The following is a 27,367-nucleotide window of genomic DNA, read 5'->3' as shown; positions in this document are numbered from 1 at the left end:
GCAGACAGGCTTAACTTCAAAGACAGGTATGTAAAGTATTTAAAAACACCATTTCAGTAAATAATTACGACACAACACAAAATAAAAATCCAAAACCAATTGATAAAAATAGGTAATATTTTTATCTTTTAAATGACACCAAAATGAAAAATATCCACTGTAGGGAACCAAATATATGAATTTTTAGAGATTAGTCACTTTCTAGTGCTTAGAAATCAACAGTGCCCCTTTTCGTCATTTCGTTTTCTCTGACAGGGACACCTTTAGAAGCGGTTCTGGAGAATGTCTCACCAAATGTGTTGTGCGCCTTCTCCAGCAGGTGGGATCCAGTTAGAACTCCTTCCTGAAGTTCTGCTTGCGGGTCCCAAAGTATCCAACACACAATCCAAGGTTCTGGAATCTCCAAGAGGGTCCTTGAAAGTGTGAAACTTCTATTCCACAATCCACTTGAACATAACCCTTACAAATCCACTGGTACTCCAGGCTGAGAATTCTTTGTGGGGATGTCCAGGTGAGCTCTGTTAACCTGTAGCTTGCAGGGAGTCCACTCTTTAGTCCTTTTGCAGCAAGGTAACCCACAGGGCTGCAGATTCAGTTGGTGCAGTCTTCAGAGGTCAGGCCTTAGAAATCTTTGCACAGCAAAACTTCTCAGCAGGGCACTTCTTGCTTCAGTTAGTTTCAAGCAGCAGATCTGGAGGGCTCTGCCCCTCTCAGATACTTATTCAAAATTCTCTGGGTCAAGGTGCAGGTCACTCCTGACCAATGGGAGCAGGGTAACTCCTCAAGGCGATGACCACATCCTGTAGAGTGTGGCATTATTTTGTCCCAGAGTGTATCAAATCTTCCAAATCCATAATGGCTGATTTTCCAGCAGAGAGTCAAGACCTGGCTAAACACACCCCCAGGGGTGGCTTATTTCCCTAGTCTCTCCCACTACCATCTGCACATACCTTCCTTAAGCCTAGCCCTGACTCTGGGTCAAAAGTGTAAAAGTGTACCTAACACCCAGGCCTCCCCTCTGCCTTTGAAGAGCATGGTTTACGACTCCACCCCCTGGCCTGGCATTCCTATGGACCAACCCACTGCCCTCCCAGCAGAGCTGGTAACCCCAGGGGCTCTTTATCACCTCTTCAAAGCAGCCTGGCTAATCCACTTAACTCTGACCAATCGGGGCAGACCACTGGAAGGCTGAATTTGGATTTACAAACAAGAAAGTCGTATAATTTCTTTTATGTACACTTTAGGAGAAATTAAACAAAATGATATTGTTGGATTTAGCACTACTATTCTGAGAAGTCTTTAAAAGGTAGCTCTATCTCCTTCCTATCAGTAGTTATTATTTAATAACTCCCTGCAATGTTAACCAATAGGGCCTGGGATTTGCAATGGGGAAAATGACTTGGGCCAGTTTTCTAGCACCAGGGCTTATAAAAACATATTTTATAAGTATTTCCCTAATTTCTACAGGACCCCCATCCCCTGTGCAACTAGGGGAGACTTTAGGGGTTCTTAATCTGCAGAAATATTGCAGATTCTCCTTCCACAGGGCTCCTAGCATAAAAGTCGTATTTGAGCAGCACTTTACCACAATGTGGGGAGTGAAATTTGAAATTTACTTTACCCAGGCATATAAAAACTCATTTCATAATGGTGTACCTTATATATATATCTGACCCCCACCCCTGGCATACCTAGGGGAGACCCTGGGGGTGCCTAATATGCCCAAAAATTGTAGGTTATCCACTTTTAAGTGCATCTACCACCAAAGTCGAGTTTGGGCACAATTTACTTTTTAAAAGCAGTCCTGGCACCCAGGACGGTTTTTAAACTGACCTCAGGCAAGTGCAAAAAAAGCTGCTGGCCTCTAAACTGCCATGCCCCAGGGTACTGGGGACTTCTAGGTAGTTTCAATCCCCTGCCCTATTATATACTAGGGGCTTATGGGGTAGTTCATGCCAATTACAGGGGTACCCCACCATACCATAGTGTACCCTAGTGTATGTTAGGCGTTTTAACTGTATTCTAATGTGTTCGTTTCAGCTTGGCACTGGGCTTGATTAGGCAGAGCCCAGGGTCAGTCAGAGTCAGTTACCACCAGTACCAGTCAGCAAAACGTTGGGGGTGCCCAGGGCACAGGGTGACTTTGCAACACAGAGTCACTGTAGTAGTTCAAACTTTTTATTTTAGCTTTTGCGCTTCACAATACAGTATACGAGCCACAACCAGCAGCAAAATGCATAAACTCAAAACAATTAGCATTGTTACAATTCCATAGAGTAAAAAGGGGAAGTCATTATATAAAGTCAGTGGAAATGGACTATGAGGCCTAACCACCCTTCCCTTGACTGGAAGAAGTGTATTATATAAAGGAAGATCTCTGGGCTTTATCAGCAGACCCCATACCTTAAAGCCTAGATGGAAGGTTTACATCAGAGGAACAGCATAGCTCTTCTCAATGGAAAGGGCTCTCTCCAAGTGTGTGTTAACATAAGATGTATCCCCGTAATATCAAAGCACGAGTCTCTAGCATTGCAACTGAGTTTAGCATGTTATGTCTAGGTGCTAGGGACTGACCAGAACAGAATAACAATGGGCATTGCTTATCGACCTTGCACAACGTGTTCAGACTAAACTCCAGGAACTCAGCAGAGAACGTGAAAAGAAGACAGCTCTCATGTGAAAGGCATACATAGAGTCTTGCAAAAATAAAGTCATGTAGTAACGTGCGCAAAAGCAAGCATCATGGCAGCAAAGCTCATGCTAACTTAGCAATGCCGACAATGACCCTAAGGGCCATATAACAAAACCTATGGTCCGCCCGACTCCAAATTAGGCGAGTGGACCATTATGTTGGCTAGGGAACTCCATTGCCTCTGCGACAGAGGTCCCTCTCTGCCAACATATAAATCAAGTCCTAAGTGTTTTAAGTTATGGACAATGAGGTGGGGCCTATTGCCCTTAACATGCAGCTGATTCTGGTGGGTAAGTGCAATTCAGTGCAGTTCACTGGATTCATTACTAGGATACATGGCTGCACTGTGGGTTAAAATATCTAGCATGCACATTGTTGTGCTGAGCTAGCACTGATAGGGTGCAATGTGGTGAATCAGTGGGCCCAGGCTGAAGAGCGTAGTGTGGTGGAAAGTATCCTTAGGATGCAATTCAGTGGTGTGAGTTATTATCCCTCCTATGTAGTACAGTATATTTGGTTAGAGCATCGAGGATGAAGTGATTAGTTAATGCAGTGTGTTAGAGCCAATAAGATGCAATACAGTGCAGCAGATGACTGTTCCTACAACAGTGCAGTGTGGTGGGTTGCACGACTGTTCCTACAACAGTGCAGTGTGGTGGGTTGCTTTCCCCTGGACTTATTGATAGATACGCCATACACTGTGTTGGAAATTGTGTTACTGGTTTAGGGGCGTGGGGGTGTGTGAAACCATACTCAAGCAGCAACCACAATCTCTGTCAGGCTGAAGTCACAGCAAACCCCAAGTTAACCTGTGCTTCACTCTCTTGTATCTTGGCACAAAGCAGTCAGGCTTAACTTAGAAGTAATGAGAAAGCTATTAGCAGAGCACTTCAAAATGTAATAAAGTGGAAACACAACACAAGAAAAATCAAACACCAATTTAGGAAAATAGATTAAAATGTAATAAATGATTTCACACCAAAATGACAAATATCTAATCAGTAGAACCAGAGATATCCAATTTCCAAGATTTTTGTAAAAACAGTGCCTAGAAGCACAAAGATGATGTAATCTGGTCGTGCCTGACTGGGACAAAGTCACAAGTTCAGGCAACCCACAATGGAGCGCAGATACATGAACGAAGTTAGGCCCGCTGAACAAAAGTACCTTAAATCCTGTTTTACGGAGCGTTATGAGATCCCGAGTTGAGGATGCATCACGCAGCGGCGGTTCCAAGAAACTATGGGGTTGTGATGGGGAGTCTTGCATCATTGTCAAAGATGCCATCTATGAGTGGTTTGCGATGCATAGTCCTGCGTCCGTTATGTGTCACACAGCGGTGGTTCCGTAGCAGAGCTGCAAGGATATGCATTGTTCTGCATTGGTTCTGCCCACAGGATCATAGCTAGGCTGGAAGAGCACCTTCAGGCCAACTTCCAAGGGGCCCGAACTGGAATGGCACTACTTGGGGGACAAGACTCACAGCAGACAGAGTCCAGGTGCAAAAGAGTAACAGTCCTTCTTGCAGATCAGCTCAGCAGTGTTTCTGAGTCTTCCACAGGTTCAGAGATGCACTGAAGAGTTGGGTCTGAGGGTCAAATATTTATACCTGGTGTCCACTTTGAAGTAAGAGAAGGTTCAGGAGGGTTCCACTACTCAGAGGTGTTTGGAATTTCCTGCCTCGCCCACAACAGAGTAGTGTCAAACCCTTTGTGAGTCTGCCCAGGCAGGTGTGGTACGTGACAGCTCATCCCCCTCATCAAGTCAGGGATGGCCTTTCCTTCCAACACCTATACTCCTTTGTCTCGCTGTCTTGGAGCAATCCACAAAGAGCATCTGCAAGCTACACCAAGGCATGTGATTCAGGAAACAGGCTGCAGTCACCAAATGGTTGGGACAAGAAAATGGCAACTTTCTTAAATTGGAATTTTCAGATTTGTAACTTAAAATCCAACTTTACCATTAAAGAGGGCTTTAAAAGACAATTTTTAGACACCAAGCTTGACATCCCTACCTGCCCCGAATTGAAAGTTAGCACTTATTAAATGTAGTATGTTAACCCAATGTTATCCTGAGGGAGTGGCAGGACTTGCAGTAGTAAAAACACATTTAAGAGTTTTTCACTATCAGGAAATATAAAACTTAAAAGTACATGTCCAACTTATTAAATACACTGCACCCTGCCCTCTGGGCTGTTTAGGGCCTACCCTAGGGGTGATTTATATGTATTAAAAGGGAAGAATTAGGCCTAGCAAAAGATTTATACTGCAAGGTCAAAATGACAGCTTAAAACTGCACACACAGCCTGCAATGGCAGGCCTGAGACATGTTTAAAGGGCGATTTACGTGGGTCACAATCAGTGCAGAAGGCCCACTAGTAGAATTGAATTTACAGGCCCTGGGTACATGTATTAACACTTTTCTAGGGACTTACAAGTAAATTAATCACTCAGTTTGGGTGTAAGTCAATTCTACCATGTTTTATGGACAAATCACACGCACTTTATAACTATTTAGCAGTGGTAAAGTGCATTACAGTACTAAAATTCAACAAAAGGGGGCTCAGAAAACGGGAGAGTGAAGGCAAAATGTTTGGGGATGACCCTGCACAAAGGGCCAAGACCAACACCCTGGAAGTCAGATCCAAACCACTGCCACCAAGATATATATAAACACAATTAAAAACTCCAGGGCAACTCGTTCTGGCCCTGGTGTGTGTATGCATTTGAAGGCAAAGTGCCTCTAGTTGTGCAGCTGGAACTAAAACTCTTGACACGCAGATCTAACAATAAATCAACAATCAGGGTTGAACCACCCAGGCCCCACTACATTCAGAGTTACCTCCAGGAATCAATAACAGCAGTAAGGCTGAAGCAACGTCTGTCTATAAGAGTAAAAGTGTTTTTTGGTTTTTTTGCAAAAGCTACTTCGGTCTTCATTGTGAGAGGGGCAGGAAATTGCATCGGTAATCCCACCCCTACAATTTTCGATTCCACAGGGACTGGTAATTCTGGTGAGCGAAATGACTACAGAATTAGACATAATGTCCTCAGAAATTAGGAATAACCACAGAAATCTGTGTCTGCACACCCAAGCCCCATGGTGTTTTCTCAGTTCTGAGATTTTTCCAAGCTTTGCATTTGACAGGTTTACGCTGATGAAATATCCACGCCATAGAGCCTGAGCTTGAGTTTACCATGTTTAGACTATTCAGATAGTAACTCCTGTTATCAGCCAAATCCTGGAAACAGAAACCTGACATTAGCATCTTGCTACAACGCGGTCCACCTAAAACCTAGAAACGCACTGTTGCATATGTTACACTATCACACGAGACATTCCACTGCATCTGGACTTTGCCTGCACGCAGTTTTGAATTTACAAAGCGGCATTCCCTTGTCTGTCAGTCTGGTATTTGGACTGATCCGCACTGGGCTGGGGTAAGCGCACGGGAACCTCCCAAGAAGCTGCTAATGTCATCATCGCAGGTAGACAGCGGCTCTGGACGTGCGTTCGTCTTCTTGAAGGATTGCTTGACCCGTCGGAGAGCTGGCTGCCGCCAGGGCCGCTCCAGCAGATCGCAGCTCAGCTCCTGTTTGTACTGTATCCGGGATGGCTTTTCCATCTGTGCAGCGGCCTGAGATGTACTGGTACCGAGTCATGGGAGGGCGGCGGAGGAGCTGTGCGGTGCCTGCAGGGCAGAGGCTTCCAGAAGACGTGCTTTCGTGAACGGTAGCACTTAGCACGTTGCAGCGCTGCCCCATGTCTTTCATGGGTGAAACGCAGGCAACTGTGGGGTAGGGGGCCCCAACCCTTCAGGCCCCCCCCCACCCCACCTCTTCCGAGGGCCCGATACCGCCCAAGGCCAAAGAATATCTGTGAGATGTGGGAAACTCGTGGACCCCCTCACCACATTCTGCAGAGTGGGGGGGGGGGGGGGGGGGGGAGGATGCCATTATGCCTTATGCCACTGATGTCATTCAATTTATTACTGCGCCGTGTTTGTGCAAAGTACAGTGGGGCATATTTGTGAGCCTCCTGCGTCACTGTAGCGTCACATTTTGTGACGCTCAGGCGGCGTAAATCACAAAATCATATTTATGAGGTCACACAAAGGCACAATGCGTGGCTTTGAATGGCCTCATTAACGAAAATCGCTACGTTGCTTGCACTGCATTATGTACATTTGGGGGATGAGCGAACGAGGAGAAATAACTTTATTTCGCCTCATTTTTTCCTCTTTCTATGTGTGTTTCGTTCTGCAGCACACATAGAAAAAGGAAAAAGCCTCCCAGGATAGTTTTTGTGCAGGAAGGTCCTCCTTCCTGTACAAAAATAGTCCTGCATACAACACAGGCACCCTTGCACCATCGTGCAAGGGTGCCTGCGTTGGCACTAGGCTGCCAAAATGGCGCCAGCACAGGGGGAAAGGACAGGAAAGCACTCTATTAGATAACTATGGTGCATTCCGGACCTTTCACTCTGATGTAGGGCATCGCAGCCTGCATTTCCAGTCAAATCCCTGCATCTGAGGCTTTTTTGCCTGTTGGGTTCCCTTGATCCTACATTCTCTCTGTTTCAGCCGTATTCCCCAATATTACCACCACTCTTTGAATATCCCTGACCATCCGCCTCTAAATATTTCTTTCTTCTGGCCCTTTTTTCTTCCGCTTGGGTAGTATCTTTCTTCCAGTTCCTCGCAATTGATTTTGATACAATTTTGTGTGCTTGTAAAAACAGCGAATGTAAACCATACGTACACATAAACCACACGTACACATAAACCATACGTGCATAAGTATGCAGGAGAAGCTGTCTGGTGGTTAAGATGACCACTTTGAAGCCCGGAACCTGGGCTTGACCCCCTGCCTCATCTATTGACAGTAGAGAAGAATCATGGTCACATTGCATCATCTCCCTGTACATCAGTCCCTGCGGCAGAAAGAGATCTTATCCCAAGTGCTGTATAAATAACCTGTGTGGCAGGTATTATGGTGCGATCTGAAAAAGTGTAGAAAAGTGTTATAGGTGGAGGTGAGGTGTCCACAAGGATACATTGGGAGACTTTCTAGGAGGAGCAAGCATCTTCCTTATTGCAAATCAGGACCCTATGTACAACACCCACCATAATCCCATTCTCTCATCCATGCTCCCCATTGTTCAGCATCTCCACCACAGCACCTATATTCTCAGCACAATCTACGGTGCGCCATGTCCTTTCACGAGAAACTGACATAAAACGTTTCCAATTAAACTCTCAGACACTGTCCAAAACACACTCCAGACACTCACCCCCTGAAACAGTTGTAACAGCATGCATAGGGCCTCATTTGTGAGGCGCCTTGCGCCGCCGGAACGTAACTTTTTGTGACGTTCCGTGGTGCAGGAGCCTGCTCCATATTTACGAGGCAGCACTGGCCTAAATGCTGGCTCTTAAATATTGTTCCCTTTAATGCAGTTTTCTGCGTTAAAGGGGGTGTGCAATGGGTGTTGCTGGGGGCTTTTTGACACCGCCCCAGATTTAAGAGAAATTGCAAATCTGAGGCAGTGCCAAAAACGTATGCCTCGCTAGGGGAGGCATAAGGGAGGCACAATGAGGATAAATATCTTTATTTCTCCTCATTTTTCAATTTCTCTAGGTTTCCCTTCCTGCACAAAAATAATCATCCCTGCAACGCAGGCACCCTTGCACCACGGTGCACAGGTGCCTGCATTGGCACATGGCAGCCCATTGCGTGCCGGCGTAGGAGAAAAGGACAGGAATGCGCTGTACCTGATAGATATGGTGCATTTCTGCTCTTTTCTTTTGCCGTAGGGCAGTGCAGCAGGAAGGCCTTCGGCGCTACCTTAACTTACATCAAAATGTCATAAATGAGGTCTACGCCTCACTTAACAAAGAACACAATTAAGAAAAGTTCACTTCACTCTCTCTCAGACAACAGGTCAATGATACTACACATCACTCCTAAACAGAACAATCCCTCCTTGTTGGAAAACGAGGCAGTATATGTGAGGCCTGCACAAATAACATGACTACATTTGTCCTTCACTGGGAACCAAACACCCAATTGTAGCGCCTGACTCTCAGAGGGTAGCGTTGCAGAGCAGTCTGAGGCTTACTCAAGGGAGGTGGTGTGGGCTAGTAATCGACATTTGCAGGTGCACAAAAATAACACTCAATAATTGATTGTCCAGTCTGTACTTTGCTTTATAAAAGTAAGAGTACATTTATTAAACACACACACTACTCAATACTATGCACCAATTTACAAATATACATAAGCTGTTGGAATTACTTTGTGACATTGCATAACATCTCCACCCCTCCCGCAAAGGGGGGGGTTGGGTCTAGTACCACCACTCCCATGTATGCACATCAACTTGCCCCCAATGCAGATAGTTGAACATAACCTGGAGCGAGGGCCCTGCGCACTGGCACCATCCCAGTGGCGACCCACTTGAATGCATGGCAATTACAGCCCCTAAAGGCATCACAGATGAAATCACAGGATTACGCATCTACAGCCAGACACCCTAGCAGGACTGTCTGGCAACATAACCCCACTTGGCTTATGACATCTCCTTACACATGTGACTTACAGTCGCTTCAAAAGAAGTACTCCTGGCAACTACACTTCTCCTGCAGTTAGCCTCTTCACTTTAAAAGGAATCACAGGTAAAAGCATGGGATTACATAAATACAGCCAGACCCCCTAGCAGGAAGGTCCAGCAACATAACTCCATTTAGCTTAACATCACCTTACACAGGTACTTCACTTTACACATGTGACTTTCAGTCCACCTAAAAAGAAATAACCACTAGTAAATGCATTTTGGTGCAATTACATCACTTCACCTCCAGGGGATGCACTTCTTCACACATCCCCCACTCAGCCCTTCACTTCATGATGCACTTCTCCACACACCCTCAGCTGTAGAACAAAAGTTCCAGCCTAGAATGTGCTTAAATGCTAGCTGAGCCCTTGAGGGGTAGTTTCCTTTAGGTCCCCATGACAATGAGGGTGGGACTTTTCTTCGTGCTGGGGGGGAAGACTGCGCTTCTCCAGCAGCTCCCCCAGCACCTTTTCACAAGTGAGGGTGACCCCCCTCCTCTGGGGGCCACAAAGCACCAAAACGGCAGATTTGCTCCTCTTTACCAGCCCCCACCACTGGGAACACTCTCCTCTGCCCTCTGGGTCTCTGGGAGGGTAGATTCAGCTGTGTGCTGTCTTCACTGGCTCTCTGTGCCAGCCTTTTGCCAGGCTCTCTTTCTGGGCCCCTCTTGTCCCTGCGCAGAGGCCCCTGTTTCTGTGCACCAGTCCTGGGCTCTTCTTCTGGTGCTGATAGGGTCCTGGGGGCAGTCAGGGGGTCTCTCCTTCCAACTGCCCATTGCGCCAGGCTCCAGCACCTTCAGCCTCAGCCGAGCACACACCCCAGAGAGACCTTCTCTTCCTGTGCAAGTACTTTTTAAAAAGTTGAGTAGGGGGCTGGCAGGAAGTCTCTCTTGGTCCTATCAAACAGCGACACATCACGTCCCTGCCCCTGCTCCCTCCTTCTTGTCCAGCCTCTGAGCTTGTTCAAAATGGTGTCGTCCAGGGTTTCTGGCCACATGTCTGAAGCCTCATCCCCCACGCTGCCTTCCCTCCTTGGTGCAGCCTGGTGCCTGGCACCCAGTGACAGCTGCTAATTGATGAACCTGTATCCCCTCCCATCTTCTCTTTGTGGAGAGGAGGCCCTAGCTTGTGGAAGAAAGGTTATCAATCCATCCAGCTGAGGTCAGCCCTCAGCCTGGGTCTGGTCCTGGCTGGCTCACAGAAATATGACAGTTCTGGATGACCCAAAAGCAGTACAAATATGACTTTGGACTCTGCAGAATACTTCTTTTCACCTCCAATACAATGGACTTTAGTGCATGTTCTGAAACTGTAGGCCTTGTGGAAGTTAATTTAGCCATGGGCCCCACATTCCCTTAGGGAAATAATGAAGTGAAAACACAGTAAAACACACTGACTTTCCCTGGCATGTTTCTTTCCAGTGTATAAAGCCTATTCCATATCACCACCCAATACTGCATAAGTACTGCCACACCATTCAGTTTGTAGCTTCTCCTGGACTGCGCACGCTAGGAATCTCCCCTGCGCAGCCCGTACACGTGTGCACACGCATGTACACATGTGTCTGCATGTAACCAGCCCGGTGTCACTTACTCCAGCTGCTGCGCAGTGGCCTGGTCAAGCCAGGGGAACACCAGTAAAATCCCCATGCAGTCTCTTACAACCTGAGTTCACTGTGGCTGAGTCCCAACTTATGAGGCTCCCCCACAGTAAAAGCTCAACAATTAGGTGCTTAAAAAGCAAAAAATCCGGGCGGCCCACAGTGTTAGAACCACCTTCTAACACTCCTCCTCTCCTTTTCACAAAGGAGAGGGAACTAATGCAAACACTGCCATCAAACCACAGGTAATTGCATTGCAAAAGGGCAGTCACCTTCCCCAAATCTCTATACAAACCGAATAGCACACACCACATAATGTGAAACAGTAGTCACACTCTCCAAACCTGCAAACAAAACAAGCTCACTTATGGTGCATAGTGTGAGAAGGGGCACCCTCCCCCATCCTCAACATACAGACCACATCTCCCTCTATGGAGCTACAAATCATGAAGTCTACAATGTCAGGGTTCTCCAGCGCATGCGCATCCCCCGACACACATGTACCAGGCATCATCAATTCTGGTATAGGGGTTTGCCATTCTACAGGAGTGCAGGCACACCAAACGCATTTCCAGCGAGACACTTGGAAAAGATTGAGGTTGGTTATTATTGCATCTAGATGATGACTTTGATGGGGGCATGGCCATGCTTTCTGTCTAACCCAATTTCTGTAACTTATGCAAATTACGATTTCAGTCACCAGCCTCACAGGAAAATCTCAATTCCAAGACATTGCAAGGAGGCGTGAATAATGCATAGGTGAAAGTCGAATCTCCCTTATCCAAAACTATAAAAATTGGCGCCAAAAAAGTAGAACAACAAAATATTGAGGCCAAACTCCGATTAGCTCTCAAATCCTCCTCCTCACTCACCCCTCAAACACCACAGTACTGCTGACTGCACTTTCTGATAGAGCGAACCCCAAAAATATAAAAATAATTGAAAGTCTATCAATCGCCTATGCACAGCTGGGACCTTGCTAGTTTTCACAATGAGGTTCTACTGCCGAGTTCAAGACAGGGCCGTCTTAACAGCATTATAGGCCCCCGGGCAAAGCAGTGCACTGGTCCCTGCCCACACAACCACTCACAGGAATAAAAATGTTTAACGGCAAATTTGTCTTAAATTCTGGTCTTCATGGGGCCCCAGTGCTCATGGGGCCACCGGGCAACTGCCCAGCGTGCCCATGCTTTAAGACGACACTGATCCCAGACTCCGAACTATCTCCGAGAGGATGCCTGATTAGCTCTTCAATTGTTCAGTATTTCGGCAGAAATGGCTGCCCAGTGGTAATGATGGAGGTAAGAGGCAGTGACGGGTCGCATGGGGTGAGACACTGCAACCAAGGATGAGCGACCCAGTATACGGCAAGCAATGCACCCAGGACAGCATTTCTTGCCAGTGCTGATGAACGTCTCTGTCTTCAACTGGATGAATTCCAACTTTTAACCTGAAATTAGCTGCCAGGACAATACAATCACAAAACCCAACTCATATTCTAGGCATTTTCAATTAACAAGTTGGTTGAGGACTTTCCTCGAACTCAAGCCAGCCTGAAGGACCACAGCCTGCTTTCAGCTGAGCACAACCGATCAGTTAGTTCTCATCAGTAGCAGAGCCTCTGAACTTCAGATCCAGCTCTGACTAACAGGAACTAGTGCTGGCTGTCTCCTCCCTCTCCCTCGGCAAGTGACTTATACATTGACTTCTAGCTGTCCAGCAAAGCTCATGTGAACACGACCCGGCTTTAGTCCGCAATCAAGGTTATTGTCTTGGCAGTTTACCTGTTGTAGCTATTGTGACATAATATAGCATAATACAACACAATTTACAGAAAACCACAACTGTTGATGGTGCACTCTCCATGAGAAGACCGCTATGATTCCTATTTACTTATATTTATTTAATTTATAACTCGCGCCAGTGCTGGAGCAAAATCTAGCTTAAAGGCTGTCAGGGATGTTTCCTTTCTGCTTTATAATTTTTATGGATATTCCATTTGGCCAGTTATACATTGTTTCTTCTGGATTCAGTTATGAATTCAATTTCTGGACAGTGGATTACGCATATAAGATTTGCGGGAGAAAAAAGGAAAATTCGTCTAGTTTGTTTTATAAATGACAACTGAGACCAGTGAACAGCAGTAGCTTATTCCAAAAGTAAGGTGGCTTTTTTTCCACTCAGTATCCAAACAAACAGTGCAGTGGCCCCTTGTCCCAGTACAAATCATTATAACTGGTCAATGGAATTTTCGCCTGGAAGCTCATCATAACCGAAAAACATTTTTATTTTACTTTTATGTTTGTGGTGTATCACAGAGAAGGAAATCACATATTCTCTCTTTCAAATGTTCCTCCCCTTCCCTTCCATCCTCTGCATGCATCTTCTCTCTGATCATAACCTTCTCTGACGCATGCATGTTTGCCTTATTCTCCATTATTGTGTTTCTGCAAATTGTCCACAACTCATTTACAAGATCACAATCTCTCCTCCCTCCTCTGAAAGTCATACCTATGCAACCTCACAATGCCTAATCCCCTCTAACTCCTCTATTACTCTTACCAACCAAGTCAGTGAGCTACTAAAGAACACAACTAACCCTTATTTATTGTGTCCACCATAAAGAAGCAAGTTGGGCTGCATTGAATGGTATGCTTGAATGCACAAACGAATCCCAATAACTAACAGCAAACCAGTGACACTTGTCTAACCATTCCCTTTGAGCTTCAGTGCTTCATAAGGGGAAGTAAGTGCTAGATAAATGCAATTACAATGTAATTTATCGGTGAATTGAAGGGCGTAAGTCACTACAAAAGTTTCCAGATGGCCAGGACATACAAAGGACACAAGGTGCCTGTTTGTGGGTGTGGCTGATTTCAAGATTACATACACCTGGAGGAATTGATCTACACAAGGGGCCTGATTTTCATAGGTAGCTTTACCTGAGAGGTGTAAATGAGGTGATAGTTGAAGTCTTAGCTACAGTGTAAAAAGTAGTCATTCTGTTTGGTGAGTGTTGCTACCAGGTTGTGGAATTCCCTTCCTGAACAGATCTGGAACCTAAGTTTGTTGTTTTGGAAGCAAGTTAAAACGTGGCTTTTTGTGGATTAGGCTTCAGTTGGGGTTGTATGATAGAGGGTCTGTGTCTGCCCTGGGTTGTCTCTGTCTCACTCTGTTCTCTCTTGTTATTAGTGCTTTGATGCCATTTGGTCTAATGCACTCTAGAAATTATACAAATACAAATGTAAAAATGTAAAAAGGGCAGCTTTTGTCACGAGGGTAGAATTGAGCGTGTTAAATCTTTGAATGCTGACAATTACTCTTACATTTTACCAAACCTAAATTTACAACTCCGATATTTACAGATTTTCCAGAGCCCCAAGTGGAAATTGCTATATGAATCATTACTTGCAAATCCGACGTTTTGCTCACATAGCTGTCACAAAAAATGTCTGCGTTGTGTTTTTAAACGACGTCTGTGCCCTTTGGGGGTCTGATTTGTAGTCACACATACTGTTTTTGCTTTAGCTTATTGTCGTGACAGTTTCTCAAGGGAAACGGTACAGGAGCACCATGTTTCATCCACACCAGCCAGGCTAATTTAGCATAAGGCCTAATGGCAAAAGTCCAGAAACACCAAGTGGCCATTTCTCCAAAGGAATGCAAAACACTAATTTGATGTGTTAGTGTGCTGGTTTGGAATTTATTGGACGTGTTATTTGAGAAGTGCTTGGCTGTGTTCCATCTTTACATTCGCCACCACACCTGCAATACAACAGATGACATGCTAAGAGTGGTCTTTTTTGTCAGATAACGAAAATGATGTGGCCCCAGGGAATGGAATAATACATGGCTTTCATATCAGAGCTGTAATTAAACTAGATCACACATTAGACGTTGTTCCGCGTTGCAGGTACATGAGCAAAAGTATGTACTCCGGTATTTAACTACAATAAATATCAAGTATCCGAAGTTGTACCAGAATGCTGGTCTTTCTTTACGCTTATTACTACGATGGAATTGTACACCTCATAAAGAATGATGTACACATGAAACACAACATATCTCCCAAAAATGGTTAATTCCACTTGTTAAAAAAATTCTAGTGAGTATAGTGGCCGAGCATCTATGCACCTACCTGGAAAGCAATTCTTTGCCGGATGACTCAGCGGTCATTGACTGTCCGCATTGAGGCCAAGGGTCGGCATTAATTGTCATCACTAGTCGCACTGTGTCCTAATTTTACTATAGCTGTCGCGTCTTTGAGACAGTGGATCACAATCTTTTGCTAAGTAAACTGTCCACAATCACTATAAAATGAATCACACTGACTTATTATGAATCTGTTTTAAATAACCGCTCTCAAAGAGTAATGTTAAATTACATTCTCTTTAACTCCAACTCAATGCCAACAGATGTGCCCCAGTGTCCAATGTTATCGCCCGATCTAAGTAACCTCTCTGTCAGAACCCTTCTTCACATCATCAGAAACTATGCATGCTCTTCTAGTCCTATGCAAATGACACTCAACTCATCTTCAGATGAACTGGCCCCCATTGTTCTATGCAATGGTTGCCAGACTGCCTTAACAACATCAAATGCAGGAGGGTTCTGAACCGGCTAATAATAAATATGGATACAATGCAGATACTATTACTGAGCAAACATCCTGCCTCCTGGCTTGCTGTATCCTGGGCTTCTGCTTTAGACCCTTGCCTCATGGCACACGCAAACGTAAAAAGCTTCTGGTCTAAATTTGGTGCTAAACTGAGATTGGATTTACGGGTATGTGTGATCATTTACTCCTGTTCTCTGTTTCTTCACAAGCTCAACCCCATTCTTCTATCGCTTGAGGCTAAAAAAGCAACATTTACAACTACAACTGGCGCTGGGCTACACTACTGTAACTCTTTGTATCCTGGCATCTATGAACGCCAGCTGTTCAGATTACAAACTGCTCAAAATTAGGCTGCACGAGCAGTTGTCCAAACGTCTTCTTATAGATCAACTAAACCCATCTTGTTCAAGGTATACTGTCTTTCTCTGAATTATTTTCAAATCGCTCTGCCTGGTACATAAATGCTTAGTTGACTATTTTTCCAGTTTTCTAAATGCCAGACTTAATACAATCCTACACACCATCTTCTTTCTTCCCAAACTAATCTATTGGTCCCTCACTTCAGTAACAATCATCTTGTGTTCTGGCCTCCATAAATATGAACCGCCTTCCTATTGAGCTTAGACTGATCTCTTCCCACCTCTCCTTTATGAAAAATCTTACAATGTACCCATTTCTGTCAATTTTTTTCTTCTTTTTTCCTATCTTAAGGTTACTACACCAATCTTTGAGAGAACGTTACACTTAATAAATTACCATAGCATAACATAACACCAGTCTGTCCTAATAATAAATACTGCTGTTCCATCAAATTTGAGGTTCACGGATGCAAAAGAACCCCCCCAAGTTGATAGACCAATCAATGATTCCTAATCTATGTAGATCATTTAAAACTCGTTTGGAGGGATCTGCATCTGTTTGAGTGGGAGCTAGTATCTTCATAACTATAATTGTACAGACTGGCAAGTATCACGGGCACGTGATTTTGAGATTTTGTCTGAGGTTTTGAGATTTTCTTGACTGAAAAAATTAGAAATTGAGGAGATTGAATTTGAAAGGTTTGTTGAAGGAGAAGAAACATTTCTGGGTGCAGATCATATATTTATGTAATTAGTTATATTTACTTGTCCATTTATGCTGTTTTACATAGTAATATGGGTGTCGCAACGCCGTTTTTGAATGAAAGTTCACCAGATGAATACAGGTGAACTGGATATTTTTGCAGGTTTTGGTGGTTGTGTTGCCTCTTGGTGGTGTTAGTAAGATGTCTGGTTGCACTGAGTGAAGGAGTGGGGTTTGCTGGCTAGGAGGAGGGGACAGAGGGGATGAAGACTGATTTAGTAGTTAGTGTTGGATCATGGCTAGCTGCTGGTGCCAGGATATATAATGTGAGAACAAGTGAATGACTTGACAACCACAGATGTCAATCTCCCTTGATATACTGTGAGTGTAAAATAACTACAGTAGATGTCATCTATACTTCTCTCATGGTGTCAATCAAACAGCCGCAAGGAGGAACCTCATGAATTAAATTCTGACCGCTTCTTTCCACCTGTACCCACGCATTCCAGGTACCCACTCCACTTAGCCCAACAAGTCATATGCCAGCCTGAGGCTCTTGTGTAAATGCACACAGGGTGGTATGTACCTTCTATGTCCTGGTTTGGAAACACACAATGCTCTCCTGCTATGTATCACCAGTGTGTGGCAAACTGAGACAGTGCACATTATGGAAGGAGAGTTCATTAACTCTGAACATGTGGAGCAGAGAAAGGTAAGTTGGTTTGGGGAGCCTTTGCGGGTCACCCGTATTGCCTTTGAATATAGTGGAGCATTAAAAATGATAAAGATGGAACGAGTATCCAACAATACTTGTAGCCACTCACAATGTCACCTACTTGAAAGCAATAAAAAGGACCTTAATCTCGTGAATGCATTAAATAATAAGTAAAAATGCTTAATATTTCAGATCTACCAAACAAGAAATTAAATAAACATTACAATGAGAATATTTAGATTATTAACTGGCTTGTTGTCTGGTTCATTGGCTAGTCAGAGATTACTGGACAGCATATGTGATGGGTTATGTCCTTTCTGATGGGTTGAGGGCAATAAGTCGCACCATGATGCTATACTGCAAGAAACACTTGCACCTACAATTCATTTGCCTGTATGATGAAGCATGTCTCTATGGGTCCTTATCAAGGTATCTAACTAACTACTCTTCAGGCCCTCACTACTTCTACTTTTCCACTATATATTGTTCAATTTACTTGTCAGGGGGTTTTCTGCACATGGTCAGATTGTCCGTCTGCAGAGCCTCGCATATTCTGGCTTGATCTCACTAGTCTCACTAGTTTGGGCTTTAAAGCTGGAGTAGAGGAAGGACAAAAGACAACTTAACTCTCTTACTTCGTGAAAATATTTAATCACATTCATTAAAACAGAATAACATGGCTCACCAGTTCATAAAGTCATTTTGCTTGTACATTCGCTTAGCAATTCCATTTTGGTGAGGCCTTTTTTCTAACAAGTTGAATAATGTAAGGGTCTTACTTAATGGTCCAGTTAATGCATTGGTTATGATCAGCAACCTTAGGATTGTAGCTATTCTTCTTGCTTGGTGTACCCTCTTACAGCACTTCCCTCGGTGCAGAATTAGTCGACCATGCAAACAAGATGAAGTTCCACAACTGGGGGACTGCGGGTCTGATGCACAAAGATTTTGATCTTGTAGTACTTCTGAATTTTAGTTGTATGCCAAGAGATAGCCAGGAGTACTGGATTTACTGTTGAAAACCATGAGTACACCAGGAGTATGAAAAAAGTAAGTCACAGTTACTTATACATCAATCTTTGTTATTCAGGCATGCCTTCTTCAGCAGATAGTGCAACAAGCTATGACTCCATTGATTCAAGATAGCTTGGCTGATGAGGGGTGATACCCTGACACTGATCCCAGGAAGCTTGCTTCATGTCCAGGGAGGACCTGGTTTGGGCGTTCGGGCTGGACTGTTCCCGTGGGGAGCAGGGTCAAGGCTGATTTGCATATGGCTGGGTCCAAACTGGGCTGGCATGATGAGCAAGAAAAGGATGGATTTAACCCAGATATGTGACTGGGGTTGAATATTTGATAATAGTTGCCGTGGGAAGGGTATGCCCAGACATGGGTCCTGTGCTCACTGTGTCACTTGATTCAAGCTAGCCTGGCTGATGACAGGTGATACCCTGAAACTGGTCCCAGAATGCCTGTTTCCAGTCCAGGGAGGACCAGCTATCCAGTTCTGGCTGGACTGGACTGTACCCATGAGGAGCATGGTCAAGACTGATTTGTATATGGCTGGGTCCAAACCACTTCTGGCATACTACACTACCAGTTCTAATCCAAGCAGAGTAGTAAAGTTGGTATCCAGCTATGTTGTGCCAGCAATGAATAGAGATGCTCTCTGCTCCATAAATGTGTAACCAAAGCCATTGGTGCTGTGAGATGTACTGTACAGGTAAACAGGCCCTGCCAAGTCCAATGGTTACCATTGCTTCGCACCCCAACCATGCACTAACCAAGATCGCATTTCCAGTCTATTAGTCCATGACCGGGTGCATCTTAGCCTTAAAACTGCCATACACGCTCATCGAACAATGCCGTCTGACCAGAGCGCAGGAGACCTCTGCTCCCGCCGAAACAGGATTTCTGCTTCCGGCTCTCGATAGCACCAGACGCAGTGCTGAGACCTTGCTTATGCCGTTCCTAGGACTCTGACAGACTTCACACAATTCTGGAGTAAGGCAGGGTTATCCCCTAATACATCTTCTCCTATAGACAGAGCTGATTCTCTTTCACAACTATTGCTCATTGTGCGTTTCCTAATTTGTCTCGCCTGATTACAGCACACGGACCCAAAGGTAATTGAACACTTGTGTTTGTAGGTTGGCAATATTGGTGGCATGCACCTTACTACTAGTTTTTCCCAATTTTGATGTACCTACCCCCTAGTAATCAAATTTCTATATGTACCCCCAGATCACCACTGTTTCAATATTCCAGCAAAAATGACCAACATGCTAAAATCAGAGTAATCAGTCTAGAAGTACTCGATTGTTCAGATACCTTATGCCATTAATACAGAACCTACAGCTGTTAGAAACAGGGTCGGACTGTGGCAGAAAAGTGGTCCAGTCACCAAAATAAAAGTGGCCTCCATTAGTGAGTTAGACATCTAAGGGGCCTAGGTTTGCAAATTGGGGCGATTTTGAACTTGTAAATACACAATATGTAAGTTTGTTGCAAGGAATGGAAGACTACATGAATTTGAGCTTGCTGCAGGCAATGCTTATTTTAATACCAGGGAAATCAACAGTAAAAACCAGCCCAGAAGATCATAAAACAAGCTCACAAACTGCCACATATACAGCCCACACACTGACCTGTCAGACCAGCCCATCGGGCACTGCCTGATTGCCCTGTGGGTCAGTCCAACTGTTGCTTCTAAATAACTTGGGATAGCTTCTTTTCAGGTTCTCCACCCCCTGTGCAGACTTGAAAACCCACAATTCATTCCACTGCTTATCAGTTCTAACTATATCCATTTCGAAGTGCTGTTCACTTTTGTGACCCTTCTCTTGCTATGGTCAGAAAGAGCCACTAATCATGACTCACCCACTTCACAACTACCATGAGCTAATCTCATGGAACCACACAGGACAAACAGGAAATTCGCCTGTGTGACTGCTAGCCTCTCCAAATTTGTCAAACAGCCTTTTGTTAATTAAAAAAAGAAATAAACTAAATAAGAGCAGAAGCACAAATAATTTTTCCTGGGAGACTCCGGCAATGCTCTTGAATGCCAGCGTTGCAGAGTACCATGGTTGCCACGTTTTCATTCCGCCTCATTTCACTTTCTTCTGCAATGGCAGACTTCTTATCCCTTTATCTCACTCTTGCTTTCTTTTTCATGTTCTCATTGTTTTCCTATCTTTCTCTTCCTCCATCGCATCCCTTTTCTGTCTTTCTCTATCTGAGTTAAAAATACTGATGAAGAAAAATAAATCCTCGCCCCCAAAAAGGAGTTCTAGTGCCTACCACCTGCAGCCACAACACAAAAATAACAAGCATTTACAATGCAATGGTCTCGGCATTGGTAAAGTTAGAGCTATTGGCATTGCTCATGACATTATTTTTGTTTATGTATTTGTTTTTAAAACATTTAAAGAAACGACATTGTCATGAGCAATGCCAATAGCTCTAACTTTAACAATGCCGAGACCGTTGCATTGTAAATGCTTGTTAAGGTGGGCGGTGGGTTGGGCGCCGTTATTTTCACGCGGGAGCCTCACACTGCCTAAACTTTGGCAAATAGCGACTTGCAAGGTGCTGGCTAGTAGGAAATCGAGAGTAAGTCGGAGATAAGTAAGAGTGCATCTATCCTGTTGCTTGCCATCGTTCCTGACCGCCTCTTACCCGCAGGTGCAGATCTCGCAGATACATTTGCGCTTGCTTAGGGTGATGTTCTGCACACAGGATTCGTCTGCTGTTAATTGCACGTGGTGATAAGGGACGCGTCCTACAGCCAGATGAACACTTGTCGCTTGTGTGGCTGCAAGTGTACCATCTCCCCAAATTCCCTGTTACCAGGGACGCGCGCCGTTGCCTGGCAACTTGGTGAGCGTCGACTGGTCAACATCGAATGGCTAGCGTGGTGACATGAAACGTCAAGTTTGGGGCGGGCATGAAAAATGCTCCCACTCGATGGGATCATCCGAAGACTATTCACTCCCCATCAAAACGTTTGCATGGAGGATGCGATGCATCGCAGAAGGCAACAGTTATTACAACTTTGAAGGGGCGTCACTGGTTTAATGAGACAGCTGCAAAACGTGAGCGAGCACAACCCGACCCTCCTCAATGTATTAGAATGTGTCACGAAACGGGGACAGTTCTTAATTGAAAAAGGAACTGCCCAGGCTGATCTGGGACTTCTGGTTGTCCCACTTTTCAGTCCCTCTGTCCCATTCAGGGCAGGCAGCCGCAACATTCCCAGACAGAACAGCGTAGTTCCCCGAACAGTTTGACTAACTCTCCTTGGAATACTTCAGTCCCAGACTAGCATAAACGCACCGTTCCAAAGTGGGCGGTAGCCGTCGACTGTCGGGGGCGGATCGGAGCGGAGACACATGCAGGCTTCACGGCAAATCAGTACTCGGGATACTAGCCGACGCACCGTGATAGGGTGAAGGCATCCTTACACTTTAGCAGACTCAGAGTCTGGGAGCTGTGTGACTGCGCGACCCGGAAGTTCTAAAGTTATGGACAAGTGACATCCGTTAAACATAAACAACGGACGACGGATGTTAGACTGAATTCACTCACGGTCCGTGTAAGTAGCGGATAGGTGGTCACCTTAACAAGTAGATGTATAATGCTATTTAATCGATAGGTCATAGCTTCTTAATCTAAGTTACCGACCAGTTAGAAAAATACATACTTGTTCAGCCCTGCTTCAGAATACATGTACCTACTACCATGGAGTATCTTATCTGCTTGCTGCTGAGCGATTACAGTTATTTCCCGTCGAAAATATTGCACCAGTGTTGAGTAGTGCAGACGCACGACAATGAAAAGCACTCGTAGTGTCGCATTGTCTTCCGTGTGCTTACTTACTTTCAACGATGGCGCGCGTAGCCCTTTCATACCTGTAACATTTGGCCACCGGACACAGGGGGAGCGGACGAGCACACGACTGCCTTTCTCCGAGGCAGAGCAGAAATGCCTCGGAGAAAGGCAGCGGCATTTTCGGATTCGGGGGCGTGTTTTGCTGTTGTCTCCTCCTTGTGACTTCTTGCAAAAAACACGCCCCCCCGATCCGAAAAGGACGGGGCCTAATCTGAATGACTGACCTCTTCTCCAATGAGAAGAGGGGCGGGTTCAAGCCCCTCTTCTCCAAGTCATTAAATCTCGGAGCGAGACTGCGCAAGCGCAGCCTTCGCAGCCGAGACCTAAAAACTGGGAAAATATTAGGGAGAGCAGCATGATCAGCTTTGAATACAAATTTTCTTTCGTACCAAGCAGTTGAGACAGATCGAAGCCATGGGGTGTGGCTTGAATCTAACACCCTACTCCAGCCAAGCCAACAAAAAAGCATATGCTTTCTAGGATGCATTACTACGATCATTGCAACATGTTTACTTCTTTATTCACACACACTCACTCATTCACCTCTCTCATTCACTGTTTCCATTTACCTCACTCTTTCTCAATTGCTCTCTCATTCACTTTGACTCTCACTCACTCGTTCACTTTCACCCACTTTCTCTTGCTCATTCACTCTCTCACTCACCTCATCACTCTCATTCAATCCACTTTTAGATCAGTCACTCACTCTCACTCACACATCAATCACTCTCTCTTGTGCTCTCACTCACACATTCACCCACTCTACCTCAGTTTCAATTTCGATCACTCTCACTCACTCACTCTCACACATTCACTCACTCTGTCAGGCAACCCCTCACTTACTGTCTCACTCACTCATTCTATCACTCCTTCATTCTCTCTCACTTTCTCTCTGTGTTTCAGTTGTTATCTCTTTGTCTCTGTTTGTATCACTTCTTTATATCTTCTCCACTCCCACTTTTCCTCTTTATGACGCTGTTACTCCAAGTCTCTCTCTTGCTTTCTATGTCTCCTTCCAGTTTTTTCTTTCTCTCTCTCTCCTTTCTTGCTCTCTGCCACTATCTCTCAGACGCTCTTCCTTTTTACTATGTCCCTCCTCTATCTGATGCATTGTCCTTCTTTGTTCTCCTCCCTGCCAATCAATGGCAACTTATTTGACTCGGCTCTGACTTAAACTTAATTAATACAATCCTATACACTGTTCTTTGCAAACTACTCTTCTGGTTTCTAGTGTCAGAAAAGGTTATTCTGCTGGCAAGCCATTACCCATATCTTCCTACCTTTCATTTATGAAAAATCTTATCCCTAAAAGGTTACTTAGATCCAGCAACTCCCATCTGGCACAAAAGTGGAGGACAGTCTTTTTGCCTCAATGCGGCCTAACTTTGGAATTCCCTCTCTTTGCCCATCCGATCTATGGACAATGATTTGTGCTTTCGAAAACAACGTAAGACCCTGCTTTTTAAGATTCGACCATTCTGGTGCCGTCTCTGACTTTAGTGGAGTAGCTCTTTCTTAACTAGCGCTGGGATGCCTACAGGTCGCCATACACTCTATAAATCCCATAGCACAGCATAGCATTTGCTCGAGTGGAGGTTTTTGAGTGTTTATTTTTTTTAATTAATGACATTAATTACACCTAGCAGTAATTGCTCAGAACTAGACTAACAATGTGCATATTTTGTGATTGTGTTAAAGAATTATTAATTGAAATTAGCATACTAGAGTTAAAAAAGAATAGATATTTGAGGAATGCAGCCTACTTAAACATTGTATAGTTAACTTCGTTTTTATTAATAATCCTTGTGTTGTTTCTTAATAATATAGTAGTAGGGATGGCTACAGTAGGCATTATCATAAAAGAATTGCCTAACACCTGAAATGAGAGACTCAAGCTCTACGCAATGGCCTCCAAAGCTGTTGAAAGATATTAACACAATAAGAAGAAGGTTTCTTTGGGCAATAAAATATGTCAAAAAGACATGCGATTCCTGGTGCATTCTCCTTCCATGCCTTGGTGACAACTGTTACTCATTTAGGTGTAGCAGCACATTGGGTGATTTAGAACTTCAACTACCAGAATTCCTTGTAAGGGTGGGGAGGTGAGTGAGTGAAAGGCTGGATGGACGAAGACGGTACATGCTCTTAGTTTGTCATTGGGTAATTTAAACTTCAAATACCAGAAATCTTGTAACAGTTTTGTCCTGGGCCAGCTTTTTGAGTGATATATTGTTTGTCTAACACTTGCAAGTATTATGGTTGCACGTGGTTTGTTGTTACTGATTTTGGTCTTTTATGGTAACAGTATTCGACGAATGAGTTTGTAGACATTAGACTCGCGTCTTTAGAACATGTTTTCTAAACTATGCACAATGAATGGCCTTGAAAATACTTCTCAAAGAAGGCTTCCTCGTTTAGCTTTTTTTTTTCTTTTCTGTAGCACTTGCATCCAAGTTGCGCTCGCGCCAACTTGGACGGATGCCGGGGCTCCGCGCCATCTGGCGCCGTGACAGGCTCCGCGGTACTGTGCCTTGATTGGTGGCCACTGTGTGAACAGTCTGATGAGGGTCTGCCTGGGATACATTGTCCTCCTGGTTGCAGTGTTATTTTCACTGGCCTCGCGCTCGTGATCTCTTAAACAGCAGTGAGTGAACAGCCCAGAGGATGGGAAACGGTAGCTTTCAAGCTTTCTACATCCATTTACAGTTCGCGCCAAGCAATCATGAGGTGTGCTGTCCCCAGGTGAGGAGAAACAACATTGCCACGTAGGCAAACTTATAAACAATGCATAACAGGTAACCGTGCATTAGCCAGCCGTGAGCCCCAGTGACCGGTGCTACTGCTCCTGCTGCACTACTGAGATTTACCCCTCAGAACACGCGGATACACAGTCACATGCATGCACATACTAAAACACATTGGACACATTGAACTGAGATACTTTTATTTGTATTCAACTTTATTTGTAAAGTCTGGGGTTAATAATTAAAGGAAACATCAAAAAAATCGAAAAGGCTGGATTTGCGATATGATTTCGAGCCAGCCTCGTCGGAGAAAGGTAGCCACGCAGACATAAAGGCTGCCAAGCAGTACATGCTGCTTGCATTATCAACCATATAGTAAGAGATATAAGTATTGTCTGAAATAGAAGGGCTATTACAAGGATACACAAATTCTAGTAGAAAAGCTGGGAAATTGTTTTTATTCTCTCTAAGGTGTTTAGATTTAATTGCTTTCAGTACACGTCTGAAACGGACAAATATAACATTGTATTGGGCATAAGGGTGCAGGGGCGTTGTCAACCCCAGCTTTAGTAGCTACAAGGAGGGTGGGGGTTTTGATCGGCCTCTTCTGCCTGCAACTCAGCAGAAAAGGGCTCATGAGTAACTTGAAAGGGTGGAAAGGTGAGTGGATGGATGGATGGATGTGTGAGTGAGTGAAATGGTGGATGGGTGGGTTAGTGCAGGTGGTGGATGGATAAACACATGGATGAATGAGTGAAAGGATAGAAGGATGGATGAGTGAAAGGGAGGAAGGATGGATGGATGGGTGGATAAATTGATGTGTGAAAGGGTGGATGGAGGGATGATGAGAGGATGGATGGATGAGTGAGTGAAAGGATGGATGATGAGTGAAAGGGTAAATGGATGGTGGTTGGATGGATGCATGGATGTGTCAGTAAAATTGTGGATGGGTGGGCGAGTAAAGGGATGGATGGATAGATGCATGAGTGAAAGGATGGATGTAAGGAAGGATGAGTGAAAGGGAGGGAGGAAGGATGAATGGATGGATGTGGGAAATGGTGGATAGATGATGAGAGAAAGGCTTGATGGATGAGAGAGTGAAATGATAGATGATGAGTGAAAGGGCAAATTGATGGATGGAGTGGAAGGCTGCATAGATGGGTGTGTCAAAAGGGTGAATGTATCTATGAGTGAAACAATGGATTGATGGATGAGTGAAAGGATGGATGTAAAGAGGGATGAGTGAAATAATGAATGAGTGAAGGGGAGGATAGATTGATGGCTGGATGAGAGGGTGGACGGGTGGATGAGTGAAATGGTGAATGGATGAGTGAGTGAAAGGATGGATGGATGTGTGAAAGGGTAAATGGATGGACAGATGGATGCATATGTGAAAAGGTGGATGAATGAGAGAAAGGATGGTTGAGTGAAAGGGAGGGAGGATGGATGGATTGATAAGTGGATGGATCAGTGATTGCAAGGGTAAATGGGTGGATGATTAGAGAAAGGATGGATGTATGAGTGAGTGAAAGAATGGCTTGATGAGTGAAATGGTAAACGGATGGATGGATCGATGCACTGAGTTAAAGGGTGGATAGATAATAGTTGGATGAGTGAAAGGGAGGGTAGATGGATGGCTGGCTGGATGGAAGGGTGGATGAAAGGAAGAGGGCAGGGTGAATGGATGGATGAGTTAGTGAAAGGGTGGATGGATGAGTGAAAGGATGAGTGAAAAAGTGGATGGATGAATGAAAGAGTGGATGGATGAGCGAGTGAGTGAGGGAAAGGATGGATGGATGAGTGAAAGGGTAAATGGATGGATAGATGGATGGGTAGAAGGATGGACGGATCACTGAAAGGGTGGATGGATGGAGTGAAAGGATGGACGGATGACAGAAAGGATGGATGGGTGGCTGGATGAAAGACAAAGGGGATGGATAAGTGAAAGGATGGATGATTGAGTGAAAGGATGGATATGTTTAATGGATAAGTCTGAAGATAAATTGATAGGTTTGGATACGGATGGATGCAATGTTGACAGACTGGATGGTGGATGAAAGACTGAGTGGATGACAGAATATAAAGGTAAAATGGTTGCTAGCAGTGGGTGGATGGAAGGATGAAAAGATGACTGGATAGATGCTTGAATGGAAGAGACCGGCAAGTTCTCCTGAAAAGGGTCGGGATGACTTGCTTCGCTTGCTCAGTGCCATAAGAGCTTTGGTTCAAAGTGGGGAGTATTTTAATTTTCTAGCTACTCCCTTGTAAGGTTGCACCCAAGGTAGTCTAAAGTGGAGTGTGAGGATTAACATATAAACCTGTGATGTGTTAATAAAGAATAGAAGAGGGCAGAATTGGTCCAAGTACTCCTTAAAAAACAGTTAAAGCACCAGCTATACAGTGATTTTTGGTCTTGTTTTGCTCTTTGT

The 27,367-nt window shown here is 44.5% G+C and overlaps 1 protein-coding gene across 3 annotated transcripts in view; it reads left to right on the top strand.

Annotated features, from left to right (window-relative positions):
• Nucleotides 1-27,367, top strand: part of CCN4 (cellular communication network factor 4) — a 168,809-nt gene that overhangs the window by 66,394 nt on the left and 75,048 nt on the right. Inside the window, exon 1 of one of the 3 annotated variants that reach the window (XM_085604887.1) lies at nt 24,770-24,936. The exons of the other annotated variants lie outside the window; for them this stretch is intronic. Within the exon in view, the coding sequence (XP_085461013.1) occupies nt 24,859-24,936 (78 nt within the window). The 5' untranslated portion in view covers nt 24,770-24,858. Of the gene's footprint in view, nt 1-24,769; nt 24,937-27,367 lie in introns of those variants that run through there. 3 annotated transcript variants of the gene reach the window in all.

This window comes from Triturus cristatus, chromosome 5_1 (genome assembly GCF_964204655.1).
Source record: "Triturus cristatus chromosome 5_1, aTriCri1.1, whole genome shotgun sequence".
Lineage (NCBI taxonomy): Eukaryota > Metazoa > Chordata > Amphibia > Caudata > Salamandridae > Triturus > Triturus cristatus.
Note: the sequence above shows the minus strand (reverse complement) of the source record. Positions and strands in the feature narration are given on the sequence as shown.